The following is a 25,589-nucleotide window of genomic DNA, read 5'->3' as shown; positions in this document are numbered from 1 at the left end:
TTGATATGTTAATGGCACTTGTATTGTCACAGTGTATCACCACAGGTTCAGTCACCTTTTCTTGGATACCTTCCAAGAGTTGCTTAATCCATACAATTGATTGCAGCAGCCTCAGCTGTGGATTGAGAGATGCAATTATGTTTATTGCTTATCCATGACACAATCTTATCTCCAAGAAAGAGTGCACCTCCACTAGTGCTCTTTATGTCATCAATGTTCCCTGCCCAATTTGCATCAGTGAAGACACTTAAGTTTAAATTTCTCTTACCAGAGACCATACTCATCAGTCCACTTAATGTATCTAAATATCCTCTTAACTGCCACCATATGAGTCTCTTTTGGATTTGCAGCAAATCTAGCAACCAAGCCAACTTCTTGTACTATATTTGGTCTACTATGCACTACATACTGCAACTTACCGATCATGGATCAGTATAGTGTCTCATTCACTTCAATATCCTCATCATCTTTGGAAAACTTGCAACATGTAACCATTGGAGTTCCAACAGGTTTGGAATCTTCCATTCCAATGGTCTTCAATATTTCCCTTATATATTTGGTCTAGCTAATAAATATACCATTCTTTAGCTGAGATACTTGCAAACCAATGAAGAATTTTATTTCATCGATCATGGACAATTCAAATTATTTCTTCATTTATTCTGCAAAACCTTTGCTCATTTCATCATCTCCTCCAAAGATGATATCATCTATAAAAATCTCTGCAATCAGATGATTTCATTCTTTTCCAATCTTCAAATACAAGTTACTGTTGTCACTAGTTCTCATGAACCCTATACTTATTAGGTATGAGTACAGTCTCTCATACCAAGCTCTTGGTGCTTGTTTTAGCCCATACAGAGCCTTCTTCATCTTATATACCATATCTCTTCCATCTTCTGAAGAAAACCCTTCTGGTTGCTCAATGTACACTTCTTCCTCTAGAACGCCATTCAAGAATGTCGATTTGACATCCATTTGGTAGACCTTAAACTTCCTGTAAGAAGCATAAGAAAGAAATATTCTAACTCCTTCCAGTCTGGCCACTGGTGAGAAGGTCTCTCCATAATCCAAACCTTCTTCCTGTGCATACCCTTTGCAGACTAACCTTGCTTTGTTTCTTACTACTTGACCGGTTTCATCCATTTTGTTTCTAAACACCCACTTGGTACCTATCACATTTTTGTTCTCCGGTTTGGGCACAAGGGTCCAAGTTTCATTCTTCTCAATCTTCTCGAGTTCTTCATCCATAGCTTTGATCCAATCTTCATCTTTCAAAGCCTCCTTTGCTATTTTGGGCTCAATTTTAGAGAGCAGATAGGTACTCTCTCTTGCTTTTCTTCTAGTCAATACTCCTGTATTTTTGTCACCAATAATATTGTCAGTAGAATGATTGTTTTTGACATACCTTGGTGGTGCTGGTTCATTTCTTGGAGCTTCTTCTATCGGTTGTGCAGGTTCTACTTCACATGCTTCCTCATTTGTAGCTACACTCGGATTCTCTGTAGTAGGTTTGACCAGTACACTGTAATCAAATCCTTGATAGTCCTTTGGTTCACTCTTGTTGTCATGTTAATTTTTCTCAAAGAACTCATCTACTCTGACATTTGCACTTTCCAAAATCTTATCGGTCCTTTTGTTCAAACACCAGTATGTTTTACTCTTTGTGGAGTAACCTAAGAAGATTCCTTCATCACTCTTAGGATCAAACTTTTCAAAGTACTCATCCTTCTTGATGTATCACCTACTTCCAAATGCCTTGAAGTAACTCACATTGGGTGAGTATCCACACCATAATTCATAGGGAGTCTTATTTGTCCCCTTCTTCACCTATATCCAGTTCAAGGTATACACAATAGTACTCCCTACTTCTCTCCAGAAGACATGTGGAATATCCTTCTGAATCATTAAAGTCCTCGCATAATCAGTTAGAGTTTTGTTTCTTCTTTCAACAACCCCATTCTATTGAGGTGTTTTGGGTGCAGACATCTGCCTCATAATCCCCTATTCTTCACAATAATTTATGAACTCTTGAGAGGTGAACTCTCCTCCTCTATCTAATCTCAAACATTTCAAATTCTTACTGGTTCTCCTCTCCACTTGAGCCTTGAAGACCTTAAACATGTGAAAAGCTTCAGATTTTTCTTTCTAGAATACAATCCACATCATTCTCGAGAAATCATCTACAAACAACATGAAGTACGGGTTCCCATAGAAACTCTTAGTCCTCATAGGACCACACAAATTTGTATGCACTAAGTCCAACACATTCTTAGATGAATAAGATTTGTTGTTGAAACTAGATCCAGACAACTTTCCTAGTTGACAATCTTTACACATAGCATTCTCAGGTTTCATATTGTCAGGCATACCTCTGAGAGACTTCATTTTACTAACCTTTGCTATGCTATCAAAATTAACATGACACAATCTTTTGTGCCACAGCCAACTGTCTTCTACCTTTTCCATTAGGCAACTTCCTATAGTGGTGTCTAGGTAGAACAAATTACCTTTAGTTTGTTTACCGGTAGCAATCAAACCTCCTGATTTATCACTTATTTTGCATATTCCTTCATTAAACTCTAACTAGTAACCCTTATTGTTAAGTTGTGCAACACTTAACAGACTATACTCTAGCCCTTCTACCCAGTAAACATCTTCACAATTGGTTTTATCATTTAGGGTTATAGATCCCTTACCTTTTACTCCACAGGGAGCATCTTTGTCAAATCTCACCAATCCTCCATCACAGTCCTCCATGTTGAGGAATTTGTTCCTGTCACCAGTCATGTGGTGAGTGCAACCATTGTCATTACCCAGTCTCCACACCGATTTGAAGTGGAAATAAGTGCTATATCACTTTCCTTTGTGCTATCTTCCTTTACCACTACAAATGCAATACCTTCTCCATCAGATCCTTTTGATTTTTCATCGGTAACTCCTTCTGCAAGATAGCACTCCTTCTTACCCTTCTCTTTGTATCTTCTAAAGTTATCCTTCCTATCATTGTTAGGACATCTAGATGCAATATGACCTACTTTATTGCAAGAGAAACACTTCAAGGGTAGTTTCCCTTTTTACTTTCCTTTTCCTCTTGGCATCCTTCTTGCTATTAGTGCTTCAAGCTCATCTTGTTCATGTTTTTCAAATAACAAGTTGTCATGTTCATGAGAATGACCGGTTCTTGTAGTAGAACTACTTCCGGTTTCTTTTCTTCTCATTGTTGGTGCAAGTTTCATCGTGGATTTGAAGGCAGCATCAATCTTTGGCATATTTTTATCATAGTTGCTCAGTTCAAATGTAGTCAACTTACCGATCAGGGAGTCAAGTGTAACATTAACTGTTCCCAACTATCTGAGTTCCTGAATTGCAGAAACCCTTATGGCATATTGAGGTAGAAAGGTTCTCAATATTTTGCTGACCACATCATCTTCCTCAAGTTTTCCTCTAGCATTTATGATGGAATTTACCACATCCTTTATTCTTTTGCTATATTGTTCTATATTCTCTCCTTCTTTAATCCTCATCTCATCAAATTTACCTCTCCAACTATCCACCTTAGCCTTTTATATATGAGGATCTCCTCCATAAATAGTCTTCTTCTTATTCCACATCTCATAGGTTGTTTTCAAATCTTGAATCCCAGCATACTCGTTATCAGATAGAGTACTAGCAATCACATTCATAGCTGTGATGTTATCTTGCTTCTCTTTTTTCTGATTTGCAATGAGAACCCCTATAGGATCATTGTAATCTATGCTTACATGATTCCAGTATTGATCTCCTAGGGTTCTTAGGTAGAGCTTCATTCTACCACACCATAATGTGTAATTCTCCTTAGAGAACTTGGGGCCTTCCTTTCGTATCATCTTGGATATTTCTTTAAGTTGTTAAGCTCTTCTGAATCTAAGGACCAGTGCTCTGATACCAATTTTTAGTCCCCACCGGTGCTGAGAGGGGAGGGGTGAATCAACATTATACCAGTTTTACCAGATTTAACCTTAATCACAGTTTTTACTCAAACTTAACACTTATCAGTAAAGGCATCATTAATAAGAAACATGCACACATAAAATCAATCAAACATGAGCAACAAGGTTTATCATGTGGAAACTTAAATGGGAGAAACCCACAATGTGAGTAGAAACTCACAAAATATACACTCTTCTAGAGTATGCCCAGTGAGGAGCCATTCCTTTTAGGAGATTACAAACACACTGTCAAGTGCCACCTGGTTAAGGGATTTTCTTGAAGGCCTGTTAGAACCTTTACCCTGTTAGAGGTAGCATTGTTAAAGGACTTAGGATCATCAATTAAGATGTCACCCGATTAAGGGATTTTACAAAGGGACCTATTAAAGTCCACCCGGTTAAGGGATTTTACTGTTGTAGTTATTGTAAAACAACAGAGAGAATGATCTGATATAATAGCTACTCTTAGCTTAATCAGATCCAATTGAAGTTCTTCAGTTTGATCATCAGTTACACTTGCTCTACACTCTACTGGTGCTCTGCCTTACACTCGCTCTGCACTCTACTGGTGCTCTACATTCTTTCTCTACTCTTCACACTATCTGATCTCTTCACACTCTCTTCACCACTCTGCTATTCACTTAGCAGATCTGCACTCTTCTCACCTTCCTAGATCGCTTCTCTTACAAATTGCACTTAGCAGTTTTACGATCAAACTTTTTGGTTTTACCAAAAACATTTATACCATATTTTTCGAACATATAACTCATGTTTCCTAAATGAGTTCAAACCTAAAACTCAGTAGATTTTAAATCGTGTTGTCTTTTTAATGCGAACCAAAAAATCTGCACAAATATCACCTTAACTGGTTGTTAATTGTTGTAGAATTCACTAGCAGTTTGTTTGATGATATCTCATCTGGACTGACTCACATTTGGTCATCGCATCCAACTTACGGGTCACTACTTCGAGATTCTCGGTGGATATCATCCTTCAACTTGTATCACTAGTTCACCGGTGTAACTCTTCACCTTTTTCCACCGGTCACTGATCATCAATCAAACTGATCACCTGTCTGTCCAGAGTGTTTCGGTCGTGCATAAGACTACTAAACTGCAATTTGAGTCACCTCTTGTGACTGCATCATCATTTCAACTTTTTGTTTAAGAAAATAATCTCAACACCTATCAGATGTTTGACTGACCGGTCAGCTACTCTCTTTATCCTTCAACCAACTAGTCTTCGACCAACACACTACTTAAGTGGGTCAATAATGCATATTAGGGAAGCACTGGATCCTCCATACTTATTGCAACCATTTGTAAACGATTGAGGTTTACCACACCTCATTGCCTATGAGCTTGGCCTTATTCATAGGTAAGTGTTAGTCATCAATGACAGTATTAAATGATGAACCAGTTGTGCCAACACCATCAGTTATGCCAACGGAGTCTTCTACTTATATCTAAAATCTTATTAAAAAAAATATTATGATTTGATTGTGGTTAGGGTGGTCAGATAGACATTTCAGTACTACTACAATGAAATTTCAATTTTGTCAAATATATTTTATTTATTTTCAGAAAACAACTAGTAGCTTAGAAACTGCATTCAATTTGCTACAAACTCTATTCTTACATATTTTTCTTGAAATAATGTTGATAATTTATTCAATTTTTACGTCAAGTTGTCTAACTTTGTTTTTCTGAATTTTCATTGCCACTTAAGGGCCTAATTTGGCCCACCATGATCCTACACATACCCATTTGGTATTCTTCTTTTTGAGCTATTTTGTGACTTCAAGAGGTGACCTTGTGTCACCCTATATTCATTTTGTGAATATGTGTACATTATTTGAAACTAATAGAATCTAGCATGTGTATTCATTAAAAAAATGATTATGGTTTTGACATTTACTACACCATACAATTCTCAATACTAAAGAGGAAGCACAATTTGATCAATCTAAAGTTTGGGAATCCTAGCACTTTTTGTTTGGATAGTAATTTTTTTAATTATTTTAGCAATTTTTTATTTAATTTATATATAAAAGTACTAAATATATATAAATGTTTCAGGGATAACTTGTGTTATTTAATCAATATTTTAGATTACACTCAACAATCTATTGTAGAAAGAAAAAATAATGCAATTCTAAATGTTGATAAAATATAATACACATAATTTATCTAAATATATTCTCATCGGCACAACAAGGATTATGAAAAATTTATGTCTCTTATAATATGTGTTATAAACTAGCATATCTATATTTATAAAATTTAAATGACTATCTACTATTAGGGCTTTTCCCACATGACTGTTATTTTGTGTATTTGGTATTCTTCTTTTCGGGCTATCGTGTGACTTCAAGGCGTGACCTTGTCTCCCTCTATATTTATTTTGTTAATGTGTACATTATTTGAAACTTATCAATCTAGCATGTTTATTCATCAAAAAAGAAATGATTAAGGTTTTGACATTGACTACATCACACAATTCTCGATACAAAAGAGGAAACACAATCTGAGCAACCTAAAGTTTGGGAATCCTAGCACTTTTTGTTTGGAAAGTAGTTTTCTTTTAATTATTTTATCAATTTTTAATTTAATTTATATATAAAAATAAAATAAAGATGTACAAGAATGTTTTAGGAATAAATTATGTTTTTTTTATGAATATTTTAACTTACATTCAGTAATCTATTGTAGACAGAAAAAAGAGTGCAATTGTAAATGTTGATAAAATATAGTACACTTTATTTATCTAAATATATTCTCACCAGCACAACATGAATTATGAAATATTTATGCCCCTTATAATAAAAATGCGGTGTAATCTAACATACCTATATTAAAATAAATAAATAAAAATAAACTTATACAAAGACTTTTATAAATATTATTTATCCATTATTTCACATGTAAATTCAAATATGTTGAGCATGTCAATGAGCCCTTGGTCTATGAAGTTGAATGACTCCAAATGAGCGCGCTAGGGATCAAGTCTTGTTGAGTGCAAGGCTCCAACATCATAAGAGATGAGGTTGGGATTGTGCCCCCGACAAGTTTGGAAGAATGGATACCCCTCAATCCTTTGGACCTCCATAAAAATTATATATATGTTGATCATTTGCCAGTAGTAACTTCAATCACATATTTTTGTAGGAAGTGCATTTATAGACATGAATGTGAAATGTAGTAGCCTAGAGGTTGCTCGTCGACTGATTGACAGAATTTCTCGAATGATATGATCGCTGGGCATGCAACCTTCGAACCCTTCAAGGTTTACCATCACGATTTCCTGGCTAACTTCCTCTCAATTATTGCAAGGATTGTGGACTTTAGCTCAAATCCTCCATTCTTAAAATCATTTCTAAGGCCTTTTCACAAATCCATTATGTGCAGATCCCGCAAGCCCTGGCGCCATAGCCCCAGATTTCTTCGAGGCATTTTGTCAAACAGTTCGTGTGCTCTGTCGATAATTCCACTTTTTGCATACATATATACCAGCGCATATTTGGCACCGGCAAAGGTTGAGGAATGTGGTTTACATTCCCATTCATGACATTCCATGAGATCTGATTTCTTTGAGGCGTTCTGTCTAACAATTCATGGGCCCTTGTCTGTGATTCTTCGCATACATATTTGCCACAGCATTTCCAAATATAATATCTGTGCAAACCCACTTTTCATTATGCATTGATGGGTGTTTATGTTCTGGACTGGATTTCAAGAAGATCATGGAGCTCTCTGCAAACGGTAAGAAAATGATTTGATTTTGTTTTTTTAATGAACGGTGGTGATTTATTAGTGATAACGTAATTTAAGAGGAGGTTTTTATCTACTTCAAATTTTATAAAGATATTTTACGATAAATTAATTAATTTTGAATTTTAGTTTATGTAAATAAATATAAGAATTTATAGTCTGCTAGTGGGTGGGTTTGTTTTCTATTGATCTGGGAGACTTAGATTTTTGGGTTTGCCCAATGCACATGACTGAAACCACATACATTTCTAAAGATCTTATTATAAATTATTTTTTAATTTATTTTATTTAATTCTATTATTTTTAAAATTAATAAGTATTTGCTAGTCATCCATGATCTCATTAGTATCTCTCTAAATAAAACTAACACATAATTTTTATTTTTTAATTAAAAATTTATTTTATATTATCTTTATAATTTTCTTTATTTTAATTTTATATATAACCTTTAATTTAACATTTGTAAAAATCACCACGAATGATTGTTTCATTTTACTTTTTTTATAGATATCTTGAATATCTATTGAATATAGTCTTAACTTATTTTATTTAATGAAAAATAAATTATTTATTAAAATTTATTTTATAATTACTTTGTGTATACATGCTTCCCAATAAAATTATGTATATTTTGACATTCACATGTACACATATTAGAAGAAGCATGTACACATGTTATATGGATTATGGAAAACTCATGTCTATTATTATAATTATTTTATTTACTTAAAAATTATTGCATAACTTTTTTAAAATGTGTGTTGTGTTTTGGTTATTCCAACACATTGTTTTTTTTTTTCCCATAACCAATTCATAATTAGTACAAAATTAAAACTCAAAATGTCTTTTTCAAAATATTTAAGTTCTTTATTTTAATCTTTAGTTTTAAAAATAATTATTTTTAATAAATTAATGTTATTTTATTGTAGATTATTATATCAAATGCCAAATTGTTTTAGCTATTCAATATGAGAGCATCAACCATAGGTTGAAATCTCTCCAACTAAGAGTTAAGGACTAAACATTATTCATTATTTCAAAGTCACTTGGGGCACAATCTCAACCTCACCCTTCATGATATAGAGTCCTTGTGCTCAGCAAGACTTGATTCTCATGTACTCATTAAGTACTTCACCAACAAACCAAAGGCCAACTAATGCATAACAATTAAAATAGTCTTAAAAATTCGACAATTTTTACATTATTAAAGCATTTGCATATGATAAACAATGCATGACACTCAAATATCAAGAGGCATAGGCATATAATTTGACTATTGGACCTATTTTGGTTGTCAAAGAATAAGATTCCACACAACCCCATAGATAATGAAGATAAATCTTCTCTTTCTTCACGCTTTCACATCTTTGCAACTACAACATATAACTATAATCCCCTTTTCTTTATTCTTTGATGGACTTTGATGGATGTCCATACCCTATTGGAAAGCTCCCTTTTTTTAAAACATTGCATTGAATTGATTGTGCACTAGCAGCAATAATTTGATGGTTAGGGTTAATTTTATCTACTTATTTTGTAATGTCCCCACCTTGAAATAGAATTTAATAATAAATAATATAAATTAAAATATAAAACAAATATAATTAAAATTGAATTAAGTTAATGAATGGTCAAAAGCCATGACATGAAAAGTTGTGACTCCCTCAAACATGAGATATAAAAGAGAGAAGAGAACCTCATTTAAGGGGGGGATGATTTTAAAAATGAGAAGTGCAGATCTGATTGCTAAAGGCTGTGTCCCTTTCAAAGAGCAGAAATAATGAAGAGTTGCACTCTTTCAAAAGATGCTAATAGTGAAAGAGTGTGTCTCTTGCCAAAAGGCATACATGATGAAGAGGTGTGACTTTTCCTTCACAATGAGAGATAACGGAAAGGAATCAAAAACATCTAGGGAGAGCACCATCGATCCAGAAGAGAGAAAATATTGCAAACTTAATCTCAATCATTAAAAGAAGGAAAGGTCATCAGCATCAAATTAAGAATATCGATTCCCATAAATCTGATTGTGATTAAATGAATATGATATCATCTATACAACCAACAAGTACGATTAAGATAACTAACCATTCCATTGGTTAGTTATCTAATAATTCATCATCAAATATGATTTATCTAGTCTCCTCATTGTTGGCTAAGGAGTGGTCGATTTACTAGTAAAGAATCTATAATGCATATCCGTTAACACCTTAATTAACAATCTCCAATTAATAACTTGAATGCAAACCAAAGGATGCGATTATAAGTAGGAAACTGATTATTGTTTACACAACGATTAGCATTGTTTAAGGGAGCATGTGATTACCAAAAGACATGAGATATGACTTATCCCAAGCAACCCACCATTCAAGGACATGGATATAAGAAGATCAGCCATCATTCATCAAAGTCATTCATTATACTAGTGGTAGAATCAGAATAAAGGATCTGCAGCAACAGTAAGATAAAGACAACATTTACTCCCAGACAGTATACCGATTTATACATTCGCTTCATCTCCAGCAAAGGGAGAGGGTGTCCATCACAGTCGCCCATCAAGAGCCCAATCATCGCTGTCATTCCAGGCAAAGGAAGATACAGATTTTGGGAGACACGTAATAAGAGTAAATCCTTCAAGCGTCTAAGTGGGGTAGAGAAGTATTACAAAGGGCCAAGAGAAAGAGAAGGAGGATTAATTTAGAGACATTCTTAGTGAATGATAAAGACAAGATCAAGGACATTCTTAGTGAATGTTGAGACTTGATCAGGGCATTCTTAGTGAATGTTGAGATCTGATTAGGACATACTTAGTGAATGTTGGAACTGCATTGAGAAAATTCTTAGTGAATGTTAAGATCTGATCAGGACATTCTTAGTGAATGTTGGAACTGCATTGATAACATTCTTAGTGAATGTTAAGATTTCTAGAAAAAGTTAAGGAAGAGATTAGATACTCCTAAAGGTTTATCCAACAAAGAGTAGCACCGGAAGAAGGGACATCACATATTCTAAAGGATATAACATGTTTCAACTCATGTGTGGAGCATGGGAGTCCTTAGTGTACATAAGCAGCATCTATTAAGCCTACATGAAGGCTACATGAAGCATGCCTAATGCCAAATAACTACTAAAAATCGTGTATTTTGTTCAAATTGTTCATGCCAATGTAGTGGAGTCTATGTGAAGGATAATAATATATTTCAACTAAGACATTTAATTGTTTCTCATGTTTAATTTTGCACTTAACAAATTAGATGATACATGCATAGCAATCTATAGTTCTAAATAAAAATATAAAATATTTGATAAGTAGATAAGATAGTTTTTCTTCATCGGTTTTTAGATAGATGTATTTAAAATATTTCTAATAAATTTATTTGCTTCGGAGCTATTGTATTTATCATACAATTATTTTGTTTTGGCCACATGTGTAGGTTTTTTATTTTCCTTATGTTAGGAGATATTTACTTTTTCTTATACATATTAGTAAGCTTGCTAAGATTAATTAGATTCGTAATTATGAGGACACATGACATAATCCATCCTTTAGATGTATTGCTCTTACTAACACATTGGTAGTTGAGTCTCACACATTTTTTGTATTTATATATCATGCCTCACAACCATTTACTTGTTTTTATCTAAGTAGATACAATCATGTAATTTGACATTTACCAAATAAAACTCCCACCTATTTTGGATACTTGGAGTTATTATACCTCTTGATGCATATGCACATAGTTGTGTTATATATACAACACTCACCTATCTTCTCTATTTGTTAGAAAAAATAATGTGACCATTGCATAAACTCTTCTCCATTGTGTCTCTTTGAGTTCTCTCTTTTTAGGATTCTCTTCATTTCATTATTTTGATCTTCAATAATTTGTCCAAAAGATTGTGTGTGATCTAGGATCAACATGAGATCCTAACTCAAACTCTAGTTTCCCTTATAATATAATTTACTTTAAAGCTTTGTTATTTTATTTTCTTATAGTTTTAAAATCTATTTAAATGTATAGCTTGTTTTTCATTTTTATTTACACAATCATGGAAGGGCATTATGTGCTTTGCTACCACTATAGAACCTCTTGGCATAATAATTGATCAAGATTAAATTTAATTGTTGAAATGGTATTTAATAAATACTTGTTTTATTTGTACAAGTCACACATATATTTAAACAATCAAATATCACCTTCAACTATATTGATGGTGATTAATTTGATGAAAATATTAAATCGTGATAGCAATATAAAGGTAGCACAAAATTGTATATAAATTAATCCACAATTAAAATATATATTTTTTCCTTTACAAATGTTTAGATATTATTTTGGTCAAATCTAAATCTATATAAATCATAGGAACTTTTCATCTATGATCAATAATCTAAGCACAATGAAAGCCATTAGCAAAGAAAAATAGAAAGAAAACTCCTACAAATTTTCAAAATCACTATAAATGTAATATGTCATCCATGCAAAAGCAATTATTTTACTAACGAAACAAATAATAGTAACAAATTGAAGGCAAGTACCAGCCATAGGTGTATGTGCCTATCAAATTACCGAATTCATTTTTATTTTGGTTATTGTTATCCTTGTGTATACTTTTTGTTGGGTATGAAGTCCAATGGTCTTGGATTGTTCATCTTCCTTGTTTTCCCTCTCATGATTTCCTCTTCATTTGCTTTGGTGACTTCAAATTCAAATAATATAGATAATGTAATATGATATATAGGTGCATGTTGATGTAATTGTAACAATGTAACAGAATTAATAGAACAGAATTTTCCCTGCTTTTCCGTGGATTTCGTCATTACAGTGAACCATGTAATTTGGTGTTTTGAGTTTATTGTTATTGCACAACAGTTGCTTGTTCAGAAACCTAAACTTATATTTGTTTTTCTTGCTCCTTGTATCATCAAGTGGCATCAGAGCTCAAGAGGTGGGAAAAAAATTGTATGTAAATTTTGTAAAAATGGAAGAAGCGGATAATTGGAGAATTAAAAAATTCTTGGGGCAAAACTTTGGAATGTGGAAGCTACAACTGGAAGCTTTGCTAGTGCAAAAAAGACCTTGCAATAATGCTAGAAGGAAAGGTAAATAAGCCAATTGCAATGTCCAAAAAGGAGTAGGAAAACTTGGACAAGACGGCAATGGCAACGATAATTTTTTTCCTCTCCAGCAAATGTGTTGTTTAACGTTGCAATAGAGAAGACATCAAAAGGCCTTTGGGATCGTTTATCTAATATGTATGAAATGACTTCGACATCTAACAAAGTTTTTTAATGAAAAAGTTATATAATTTGAAGATGAAGGAAGGTGGAATTGTTTCAAGTCATTGAAAAGAATTTAACATCAGCCAACTAAATTTTGTGAGCAGAGCATAAAGTTGGATGATGAAATCAAGGCCATTTTGTTATTATGCTCTCCACCCGCTAGCTGGGTAGAAGTTGTGATGGCTATGAGCAACTTGGTGTATGGCAAGACGGGAATCGCATTAAAATTTGATGATGTTGTTGAGACTCTTCTTAGTGAGGATATGAGGAGGAAGAATCAAGGAACACCATTTGGAGAGGCTTTGGAGAGGCTTTGGTATTTAGCAAGACAAAGATACCCCAAGCAAGAGGAAGAAATAACCACAGAAGATCTAAGTCCAACAAGAGATCCAAATCTAGAGGTAGAGATACATGTTGGGTTTGTGGCAAAGAAAGCCAAATAAAGAAAAATTGTTGGTCTTTCAAGACGGTGGAAAATCAGTTAGAGGAAAATGAAGTGAATGCTACAAATGAAGATGTAGGTGAACTTGTTTTGACCATTGGAGAAGCTGTTGCAAATGTGTGGGTGTTGGATTTTGAAGCTTATTTTCATACAATATTGTGCCATGAGTTTTTTAAAAATTATCAAGAGGGTCAATTTGGTAAGATTTATCTGGGGGATGATGAACCTTGTGACATTATTGACAAACGAGGTGTTTTATTGAAATTGAAAACGGAAATAGTTGGCGACTCTGCAATGTTGAGGGACGTGAGGCACGTCCCTTAACTCGAAAGGAACTTGATTTCTGCAGGTCAATTGGATCTTCAAGGTTGTAGAATCACTTTTTATTCAAGCACATGGAAGGTGACAAAAGGAGCCTTGGGGATTGCTAGGGACAACAAATTAGGCACTTTGTATGTGCAAGAGAGTCCTGTTGAAGTGAGAGTTATGATGCCAATTGTGAATAGTGGCTCAAAAAATTGGCACGATAGGCGTGGTTCTATGAGCAAAAATGGCCTTGAGATTTTGCATAAAAGAGGTCGATATCCAGGTCTGAAATCAATTGATTTGAAATTGTGTGAGCATCGTATCTACAGAAAATAAATAAGAATCAACTTCTCTACCACGAGAAATGACAAGAAGACAATGCAATTGGAGCTTGTGCAATTGGATGTCTTCTGCCCCACAGAGATTACATCGATAGGTGGTCTAATTTCTTTGTTACTTTTTTCGATGATTGCACAAAAAATGTTGGGTTTATATGTTAATATGGAAATCTAAAGTATAGCATCTTTTAAAAATTCAGAGCACTTGTAGAAAATCAGGCCGGAAATAAAATTAAATGTTTAAAAATGGATAATGGTGGTGAACTCTATTGTATAGAGTTTGATCAGTTTTATGCTGGCTTTAAAAGGATCAAAAAATTTCTTTTTACACGTTAGGAGAATGGTGCAGCTGAGAGGATGAATCAGACTATTTTGGCTAGAGCATGGACCATGCTCTCAAATGTTGGTTTGGCAAAACAATTTTGGGAAGAATTTGTTACTACAACTGTTTATTTAATTAACAGAGGTCCATCATCTTGGTTGGATTTTGAAATCACAGAGGAAAAGTGAGACCTGGAAGGAAAATTTCATATAATCATTTACGGGTGTTTGGATATGAGGTCTTTGTTCACATACACGAGAGATGAACAAAATGTCAAAGTCAAAGTGATACATCTTCTTTGGATACGGAGATGAGAAATATGACTACAGGTTGTGGGATCTAACTGCCAATTAAGTTACTCGTAGCAGAGATTTAATTTTTTATGAAAAAGCGTTCCCAAGTTTGTTGGAACCAGAGGAAGCCTGCAAAAGAATGTCATTGGAAGATATCATTTCTAAGAGTGATATGTTTAATTCAAAAAGGACTTCAACTTCTATGTACGAACAAAAGAGCTTAGGTCCTTCGCAACAATTTGCTGACAAGTTGCCTTTGCATACTCCTATGCTACCCCAAAACTTCATGCAACCTTACAAACTCTTCACAGTCTTCATGCTAGTCGCCCCTGTAGCTAAATGAAAATAATAATAACAATGATGCACAAGAAATTTCACAGGTGCAATTTCCTCAATTAAGGAGGTCTACCAGGGAGTGTAGAGCACCGCCAAAATTGATGATTTTATTCATCATTTATTGATCTTTGATTGAGTTGAACCTGCAACATTTGAACAAGCTTGTCATGACAAAAATAGTGAAAATGATGCCATGAAAGAAGAGATGGGTTTGTCGATGACAAATCACACATGGGATTTGATCCCTCTTTCACCTCACCGTAAAGTTTTAAAAAATAGGTGTGTATACAGATTGAAAGAAGAAGATGGGGGGAAGAAACGATACAGAGCTAGATTGGTAGTGAAGGGATATGATCAGCAAAAAGGGTGTAGATTTCTTATAAATTTTTCACTAGGCAAAATGACTTCCATTCAGGCAATGTTGGGATTAGTTGCTGTGTATGACTTTGAATTGTGGTAGTTTGATGTCAAAACAACGGTTCTCCATGGTGATTTGGATGAGGAATTGTACATGCAGCAACCTGAAGGCTTTGAGAAACGAGGTAATGAGGATCTAGTTTGCAAATTAAATTGTAGTTTGTATGGGCTAAAGCAAGCTCCTTGTCAGTGGTATTTAAAATGACTCGTTCATAGCTGAACAAAATTTCATTTTGCAAGATTGATCCTTGTGTTTATTACAAAGTTTAAGAAAATGGTGAATTTGTTTTGCTATTGTTGTGTGTTAATGATATGCTAGTGATCAGCACTAGCATGGTTGTTGTTAGCAATTTGAAACAGTAGTTAGGTTACAAAATTTCTATTAAGGATTTAGGAGCTGCAAAGAAAGTTCTTAGCATGACAATATAAGAGAGGCAGAAATGTGAATTGAAGTTGTCATAAGAAAAATATGTTGAAAAGGTTTTAGACAGAATTAGTATGAAGAATGCTAAGCCAGTTAGCACACCTCTTATTGATCACTTTAAACTTTCATCTGAGATGTGTCCTCAAACAACATAAGAAAAAAAATTCATGGAACAAGTGTCTTATTCCTCTGTTGTTGGGAGTCTCATGTATGCGATGGTTTGCACAAGACCTGACCTTGCTCGTGCAGTGGGAGTAGTCAGCACATACATGAGCAATATGGTAAAAACTCATTGGCAAGCTGTTAAATGGATTTTAAGATATTTGAAGAGCACTTCTGACTATGCTCTGTGTTTTGGAGGAAAAGATACACGACTGCAAGGTTTTGTTGATTCTGACATGGTTGGTGATTTGGAAAAACGAAGATCAACTACCGGTTATGTTTTTACATTTGTTGGGGCTGCGATCAGTTGGGTTTCTATATTGCAACAAGTCATTGCACTCTCAACTACCGAAGCTGGATATATTGCTCTCATTGAAGGTTTTATGGACACAATATGGTTGCAACTTGCAACTTATATTGGGTGAATTGGGTTGTAAACAGCATGTTGTTACTCTCTTTTGTAACAGCAACAACACTATTCATCTGGCCAAGAATGCAACATTTCACAATCGTGCAAAGCATATTGAGCTGAGATATCATTTTATCTGAAGTATCCTTGAAGGGGGAAGCTGAAAGTGGAAAAAATAACTACTAATGTGAATCCAGCTGATGCATTTACGAAAGCAATCACAAAGGAGAAGCTTGAGCTCTGCAAGAGTCCTCTTGGCCTTGTCAAGATGTGACAGTAAGCCTGGAAAAGTAGGGCATATCTCTGAGCGAATTTCTTGCAATAGTGGTTGGACTTCAAGTGGGAGATTGTTGGGTGCGAAGTCCAATGGTCTTGGACCGTTTAACTTCCTTTGCCTCTCATGATTGTCTCTTCATTTACTTTGGAGACTTCAAATTCAAATAATGTAGATAATGTGATATGATATATTGGCATATGCTACTGTAGCTGTAACAGTGTAACAGAGTTAATAAATTTGAGTTTCCCTTTTCCCAATTTGGTGTTCTGAGTTTATTGTTCTTGCACAACTGTTGCTTGTTTAAAAACCTGAATTTATATTTGTTTTCCTGCTCTTCATATCAACATTTTTAGCTCCATTCATCAATGGCTCATTTAGTCACAATTACAGAACTACCTTCATGACATAATTGCATTATTAGTTACTTCCCCCTACAAACACACACATTAATAGTATGTTGTGGTCATAGCACTGCTAATCAACTCTGACACAGAAACATCCAAGTTGCGAGGGTTTAACTTGGCAATAATGCATTCCAGCACATGAGCACCATTGCTAACTGCAATGATAGGTTAAGTTGGTTAATTTTTTTGGTGTGTTTGATTTTAAAGTGCTTCATTAAGCTTACAAATTTTTTATATAACTTTCATTTTTCATTACTGCACTTCATTGTCTTTGAAATCTTTGTATTTTGTTTGTGCTGTGGACTCTTTTTGTGCTAGGTTTGCTTGGAACCTTAGTATGGTATAATTTGACTCGACACAAGGGCATGGGAATGTGCAGCATAAGAATCTCTTTCATTGACTAATTATCATAGAACAGTGCATTAAATCCATTATGAAATCATTAGTTCTTTGTTTGAGATATCATTGGACCCCATAATAGAAATATACTGTCCTGTCACCTTCATGTAACTTGAGATTTTTGACGTCTTCATGATGAGACATGATATAGTTAGACTAAAATACAATCAGGAATTTGCTTGAACATCTTTGGGACTCACCAATGACATCAGTTGGTTGAACATATGAGACATGTTGAAAGATTTTGATTATTCCCAGCACACACTTATCTGAGGTACTGTTCTCTTGAGGCTTGGTGGTAGACTTTACTACAGTACATTTATACTGACATTAAAAAGTCAATAAATAAAGGAGCCTCTCAGTAGTACTGTTTGGAGATATTAGTTCATCTGGAGGATAACTGGAGCTCAATGTTTGAGTCACAGAGTAAGCAAATGCATAGGAGCATGAGTATAAGAAGCGGAAATATTTTTTTGCAGATTTATTGCCAACACTATATTTTTCTTCCAATAAGGCAAAATTCTGACCCACATATATAGTTGGACCTGATCCAAAGTGCATGAATGTCATTGAATGCTTTGCATTCTTTGCAATTCCTTCACTAAGCTGCCCTGGGTTGAAATTGTGGTCATTGTTTCCCCACAAAGAAGGACCATGGTGGATTGCAAGTATTGGAAAAGCAAGTTGAGTGCCTGCAGGAATTGAGAGCCTTCCAAGTTTCACTTCCCACATGCCTGTAGCTATAGAAACGCTGCAGTCTCAAAGCCTCATTTATAATCACTCTCACCTACAAAGCAATCATATAATATTTATGAGAAAGAATCCAAAACACTTCTTTTGAATTCAAATCCTAGTACTTGATTGATAATGAACTTTATTATTATTAAATTGGGTATGCTTCCCAGTACGTCCTGTGAAGATATTTTGCTAAGAGAATATGAATAGATTTGATTTTTAAATAATGTCTGTATTTTTTGTTTTGTTTCTTAGCCCAATTGCTTACCCACTCTAACTGTTATAGTTTGACCTCCTTTAATATCATTTCACATAAACCCTATATCTGCAATAAAATTCTGTAGGTACTTCATGTACAGGGAAAAGGATAGAGCCTTTAGTCAAATTCCTTATAAGAGGTGGCAGCAAATAGCCCTTACTCTAGTTTATTAATTTACAAATTCAATATTTTATGGTATTCATATAAAAATTTAGGTCTCTGTTAGATGATCCTTACAATTTTGAGGCAACTTATCCTGTCAGCATCTGGATAATTGTTTCTCCCATATACTTCAACACCTCTATGTAACCTCACTCTCACCAACCTTGATGTACGTTCAACAATATTGTGGTCCATGTCAAGAGGATTGACATTGTTTCATGACCGGAACAGTAGATAATCTTACATTCATCAATGAGTTACTCTGTAGTCAGGCTTGCAGTACTTTTCAGATTAACTCTCAGATGCTCCTTGTTCTCAGACGTCAGTAAACCAAATAGATTGGCACCATAGCCAACTGTTTTTACTATTCCAGCAGTCTTTCCCCAGCATTTACAACTCATCTTAAGCATCTTCTTATTTCTTTCTCCAAATTCCAACATTCCTTATTCTTTGTAGCAGGCAGAAACCTGATGAGAGAAAGTCACTCTCAAACATTACATACAAACATAAGAAGCCAAAAGAAAGTTACAGATTACGCATATTTCAGAATATGAATAAACCCTCTTAAAGTACCAAGGCATCATAGACTAAATAATCCTAAACATAAGAACACTTCCAAATGCACATTATTCTTGCAAGGACGAAGGCATTTGAGATGGGAATAAATAGTTGAACAATGAAAAAACAGTGGCACTCCCAACTGTAAGACAAATATTGGAAAACCTCTCCAGCGACTATTTCAAGTAAAACATAACAGGGACACAAACATTCAAACTCAGATCAAAATGTTGATTGTACTCTTTGGGGATTTAAGATTGACAAATTGTACTGTCATAAAACTGAAGTTTGTAACCTGAAACCTGGAATATCAACACTGCAAAATTATTCAGATGTAAGAATAATCTACTTTTGGCCTATATATCAAAGATATGTTTTCCCTCTGTAAAACTGCTACCAAATGTTGTGAAGGCATTAATATCTTCTGCCAGATAGCAGACTTCTTGAGTACTTCAAGTTCAATTGCGCTTGATAAAACCAATTTGATCTATTTGTCCAACACACTGGCACTGCTTTTAATGATTGTTGGAATCATACCCTCTAATTACAGGACTAATATAATCAACATCAGGGACTTTCTGGTATGACAGAACATATCGTCGTATGAAATTATGAGTAAAAATATAAAAATAGAAGTATTTACAAAATAATCTGCATAGATTCTAACAGATTGGATGTTTTCTTTGTAGTATCTCAATTCAAGAGATTTCCGGCTACCCTCCACTGTCCCATCAATTAAGCAAAGTTCAATCATAAAATTATTTTTCTAGTTGCAAATGCAAGTAATTCTCTCAAAGTCGGTGTTGATTAAAATTTGAAAGTTGTTACCCATCTATCTATTTTTTATTTGTTAATAAATATTTGGCCATAATTATATATGAGCCCATGCTAGACATCTTTAAGACTGGCTTAAGGTAAAAGACTAGACTTCTTAAAACTAATTGCTTCCTATTTGAAAATGAATTTTAACTTGAGCTATGAAGAGGTTCATGGCATTCAAACACTCATCGATGTTTGTCCTGATGTCCAAGTGCAAGATTTGGCCATTAAGACATTTTCTATGCCAGCAATAATTGGCAATGGAATGCTAGGGGATCTAGATAATCAGGGGAATCATCCTGGCTCTGCAAATCATAGAAGCACAAATAGCCTTCGCATGCTCAGAAAGAGGATATTTTCCTTCTTGATTGAGTGTTGATCCAACAATCAAACCTCATGCAATTTTTAGAAGATTGATGTACAAAGTACATCAAAATTATAATATCTTAAATGTTTATTTACCAGTAGGAACTTGGTAGGTTTCTCTCTAAAAAAAGAAATCAACTTATTTATTAGATCATTTTGGTCCTTATTTAGAATATAAAGACAGACATTCAGTATCTTAGCTTCAAGAGGTACCTATGGAAAGCAGGAATGATGATTTTCCTGTGCTGAGCCTATTTTCACCAGTCAACCCAACAAGTCTCTCTCTAACCAGTTGGCTTGAAAGGGGATTAGCCCAAGTCTTTCTATAAAATTTGGCAAAAACCAGAAAATAAATACTGACTTGTATCGCATAAAACATGTCTATTAATCAAAAGGGTCTTTAGAATCCCGCCTCCTCTTCTTAATCAGCCACTATTCTAAGTTCTTACAACACCTAATAAAAATAATAAATGGTGCCAAGCAAGAATTCCAGTAATATGCTTAATGAAATACCAGATGCTTAAAAAATGCAGAGTACAAGTGTCACATAGGTTTGCTCTACTTACAATAATGGAGAAAAACTTGAGGGAGAATGTCATGTGAGAGTGGCATGGGTTTGGATTTTCATTGATTGATTATTCTGGATATATCTGGAAAATATTCATAGAATAGCCCATACAGAGGAGCCCTGATTCCTTGGGCTTCAAAGAATCTTTTCACTTCCAGATGTTTCCACCATATCATGGTTGCAATCTTGGGCAAAAATAAAACTAAACCAGCCAAACAGCCACAAAACCCAAAAATGTCCACTCCATATTATAGATATGAAAAAAAAACCAGTAAAATTTTGGTTCTGAAAGCTTCAGATTTGCAGTAACCATATGCATGATTCCTTGGGCTTCAAAGAATCTTTTCACCTGCAGAGGTTTCCACCATATCATGGTTGCAATCTTGGGCAAAAACTAAACTAAACCAGCCAAACAGCCACGAAACCCAAAAATTCCCACATCATATTCTAGATGTGGCCAAAACCCAGTAAATTTTTGGTTCTGAAAGCTTCAACTTTGCAGCAACTATATTTATGATTGCTCAAGTGCAGCATCCCTTGTGTTCTTGTTATATTTGAATAAAGAAATTTGTAGATAAATGGCCTGATTATTGCATGGACAAAGAAAAATGAATGCGAGCAACTTCAACTACTCTCATCTACTAATTAAATAGTAAAAGTGCAACTGAAAAGCTTTCGTAAGGCAGAAATGACTAAGCTTAGATTTGACTTATTAAGTTTTCTGAAAACCTTAAAGCAATGTGTGTGATGCTATCCACGACTCTTGCAACTAAATTTTGAGACTACTGCCAATCCATTTGGACAGCAGTTGATCTTCCCATAAGAACTTTTTAGGTTAGGGAAAAGTTAGGTTTTTTCCTGCTCTCGGAAAGAAATTCTTAAGTTTTTTTTTTGAAAAATATATAGCATCTCATAACACCGGAAATAAATAAAAATAAAAAGTATTGATATACTACATGCCAAAATATGGTTGCTAGAAAATAGGTTGTAAAAAATTATTGCAATCCAATATCCTGCTTATATAGGCAAAGGCAATAAAAAAAATATGTTATGCAATGCAACTTTTTGTAACACGTCATTAGAGCAAATCACACTGCCGGATTGTAAAAAACTAAGAAACCCAGGCTTTATTGAACTCAGCTAGTTTTCATTAAAAGTATTACTTTATCCTCTTATTCATCCACTTGAGCGAAAAATGATGAGATCTCTCATAAGTACTAGGGATTTCCTATAAGAACATTGGAGACAGAAATGGTCTCTACATTCAGGGAGCCATCTTTATTTGTATATAGTTTCTCCTTAAAAATGGAAATCAATTTGCATCTCTTGAAAATCTTTGTACTTAGTTATCAGAGAGAATAATTAAATGGCAGCATGACAGTCATGAAATGCACAGATTCTGTTGATCCTAATAGAAGTTCCTGTGTGCTGACAAACGAATAGAACAAACACCAGTTTATTAATTCAGCTGCATTGTCAATTGATTGGCAAAGCATTCCTCTTAAGACATGCTTCGCTTGTGGACAGCAGATAAGTGTGAGTAGCATTTTAACTCCAACTGTTAGCACTTCAAAATAAAAGATCATGCACCACCAAACTTGTAATCCTGATTACCGTAAGGGCTCATTCAAGATCTTCTACTGTAAATGCTCATTCAAGATCTTCAGTGATACTTAAAAATTTCTAGAATTGCAGAAGTGAGTAATCTCTCACAAAGAACTAAATAACCATATCATTTACCTGAAGTATGCTTCTTAGAGGTATTTTTGGTAGCATCCTCTCTTTCATCATCTTCTTCACCTTAACTAGGCCATCCATCCTGCCAGCAGCACTATAAACATCTGACAACAGTTGATACCATTTAGGATTTCTAGGTTCTAGTTTGAAAAGTTTTTCTGCCACACGTTCTGCTAGTTCAGTGTTGCAGTGACGTTTGCAAGCACCAAGCAAAATCCCCCACACAGAAGCAAGATCTTCTAATTGCATCTTTCTGATAAAGTCACATGCTTCCTCGAAACGTCCAGCATTCCCGAGAATGTCAACCTTGTGAGCATAGTGCTTCACTGTAGGGTCAATGCTAAACTCATTAGTCATGTCATCAAAATGCTGCCAATCTCCATCTGCCAGAGCATCCCGAGACAAAAACCTAACAGAAGTATTTGGCTTGACCCTGGCCTTTTGCATCTCATTAAAGAGTACACGAGCATTCTCAGCCTGGTCGTTTATTTTATACCCAGCAATCATTGCAATCCATGTCGCTTCATTTCTTCTAGGAATTTTATCAAACACCTCTCGAGCAACCTCCACACTGCCACACTTAGCATACATGTCTACAAGGGCAGTCCCAACATATATATTGGACTCAAACCCTCTTCTAATTACCCATTCATGAATCCACTTTGCCTGCTCTAGATCTCCCAGATGAGCAAATGCAGGGATCACATTGGCAAAAGTGAATGGACTCGGTTCGATACCAGACTTCTGCATTTCATAAAAAAATTCCAAGGCTTTCAAACCATACCCATTCTTTGCACATGTTGATATCATAGTATTCCAGATTGACAAATCTGTAGAAGGCACTTTGTCAAACAGTTTGTTTAAATATCCAGATCCACATTTGCCATACATGTTTAACAGAGCACAAACCACACTGGACTCTGATTCAAATCCAGATCTAATCACCCGAGCATGTATAGACTTACCCTGCAACAGACCATTGGTAAGGCCACACGCCCTAAGCCCACCAGCAAAGCACCCAAAATCCAACCCAATCTCTTTCAGATGCATCATCTCACGAAACAGTCCCAAGGCTGAATAGCCATCTCCAACTCCCACATACCTAGAAATCATTGAAGCCCATAGCACCAAATTTCTCTCTGGTATTTTATCAAACACTTGGCGTGCATCCTCTATGCTGCCACATTTGGCATACATATTTACAAGAGCCGGCCCTATATACCCATCCGCTTCGAGGCCATTTCTTACGACAAGTTTATGGATCTCCCTACCCTGCTGCAAATCCAAAAGTCCTGTACATGCCTTGATAATAAAGGGAAAAGTAAACTTGTTGGGTTTTATACCTGCAAACTGCATTTGATTAAACAGTTCAAGCGTTTCCTCAAAGTAGTCATTGTTGGCACAAGCTCTGATCACTGTGTTCCACACAAGCCTGTTGGAAGTCTGCATTTCATTGAAGAAAATACGCGAATATCCCACATCGCCAAATCTGCCGTACAAATCAATAATTTTAGCTTTAACTTCCACTGAGATTTTGTCTCCAGCCCCATTTTTGACAATATTGCCATGGATTTGCTTCAGCAATCCTAAACCCCAACACGATCGTAACATAGAGGAAATATAGGCATTGTAGTCAGTGTTATTGTTATGTGGTATGTCTTTGTTCTGTAGTTTAATGGCTAAATTTTCAGAACTAATATAATTGACACGCACATTGCAAAGTGAATCCTTTTTCTTTTTTGGGGGAAGAATTCCTACAGAAAATGAAAATGGTGATGGGGATTTTAAGGCGGCCATAGCCACTAAAAGTCCCTGTGATGAACAAAACCATTAATCAAATGCACAGAAAAGAATTCCTTTTGTGTAACCCCCTTGAAGAGTATACCAATAAATAAGCCTTAAGCGAGTCCCCACAATAATTAAATTTGATCTACTCTGGGTGACAGTAGATGAAATTTAGGTGAGAATTGATGCATTCTAGGTGATAGGTTTCGTGCATAATTAATTATAGATATGTAACGATACTTACGAGAAGAAATGTTTGTAGTTGATGGTGGAAATCTGTTGCTTTCTGTTGTACGCAGTCATCTGTTTTTTTTTCTATTCTTTCCTTCCTATTAAAATGCTTTTCCAATTGAAATTTGACAGTTGTTCCGTTACAAAATTTGAAAGCTATTATAAAGTTGTTTTGACTTCATGGAGCCTGCGATATATTTCAGGACAATTTCCTGAATTAGATCTGGATCTGTAATTTGTTTGAGTTTGGATCTGAAAAGGAGCACTTTATTTCAGTCCTGCTGATATTTCAATTCTAAGCCATTAACAAATACCTCCCAATACACTTTTACTACTATCACCAATCCTGCACATAGTCTAAATATTGTAGATTTCATATATTACCTCTGTCCACCATTGTAATCACTCATACTGTCCAGTGGAAAGCACGTCATTCTCAAGCATTTTTTAATTACCTGAGGTGCATTAAATTAGGTGCATCAATCTGAATGTTCGATATAAAAAAGAAAAAACACCTACTGAATATTATTATAGAACTTTTATTTTGGTCCATTGATTGTCTTGATTTGATATCAGGATCAACATTTCAGAGCATCAAAAGCTTAAAAAACAAGTAATGCTGATATACTGCATGAGTCAATTCAACAACCAATTCTATATATAAGTACTGGTTATATGTAAATCATTATCAGTGACCTTCCAGTAGTCGTGCAAATTTCATTAGACATCTCTTTAATGAATCCCAATTCTTCAGCTGACTGATTCATTCCACGTTTCTTAAATTCAAAGTTCAATCCTAATTGCAAGCTTTTAAATTC

General features: G+C 34.8%; 1 protein-coding gene across 2 annotated transcripts; it reads right to left on the bottom strand.

The window, feature by feature from the left end:
- Positions 1–17,617: 17,617 nt before the first annotated feature.
- LOC131030835 (pentatricopeptide repeat-containing protein At3g12770) lies at positions 17,618–24,777 on the bottom strand. 2 transcript variants are annotated; one of them, XM_057961759.2, is made up of 2 exons: positions 22,759–24,777; positions 17,618–18,338 (listed from the first exon to the last, which is right to left on the bottom strand). In XM_057961759.2, exons 1-2 carry the CDS (start codon positions 24,550–24,552, stop codon positions 18,180–18,182), a joined length of 1,953 nt encoding a protein of 650 aa, XP_057817742.2. In that variant the 5' UTR covers positions 24,553–24,777; the 3' UTR covers positions 17,618–18,179. The 2 variants fall into 2 exon arrangements, with proteins under 2 accessions (XP_057817742.2, XP_057817743.2); XM_057961760.2 differs by lacking the exon at positions 17,618–18,338 and adding an exon at positions 18,398–19,174.
- Positions 24,778–25,589: the final 812 nt, after the last annotated feature.

Source organism: Cryptomeria japonica, chromosome 7 (genome assembly GCF_030272615.1).
Source record: "Cryptomeria japonica chromosome 7, Sugi_1.0, whole genome shotgun sequence".
Lineage (NCBI taxonomy): Eukaryota > Viridiplantae > Streptophyta > Pinopsida > Cupressales > Cupressaceae > Cryptomeria > Cryptomeria japonica.
The sequence above is the reverse complement of the archived record's forward strand: the minus strand, read 5'-3'. Positions and strand labels throughout refer to the sequence as shown.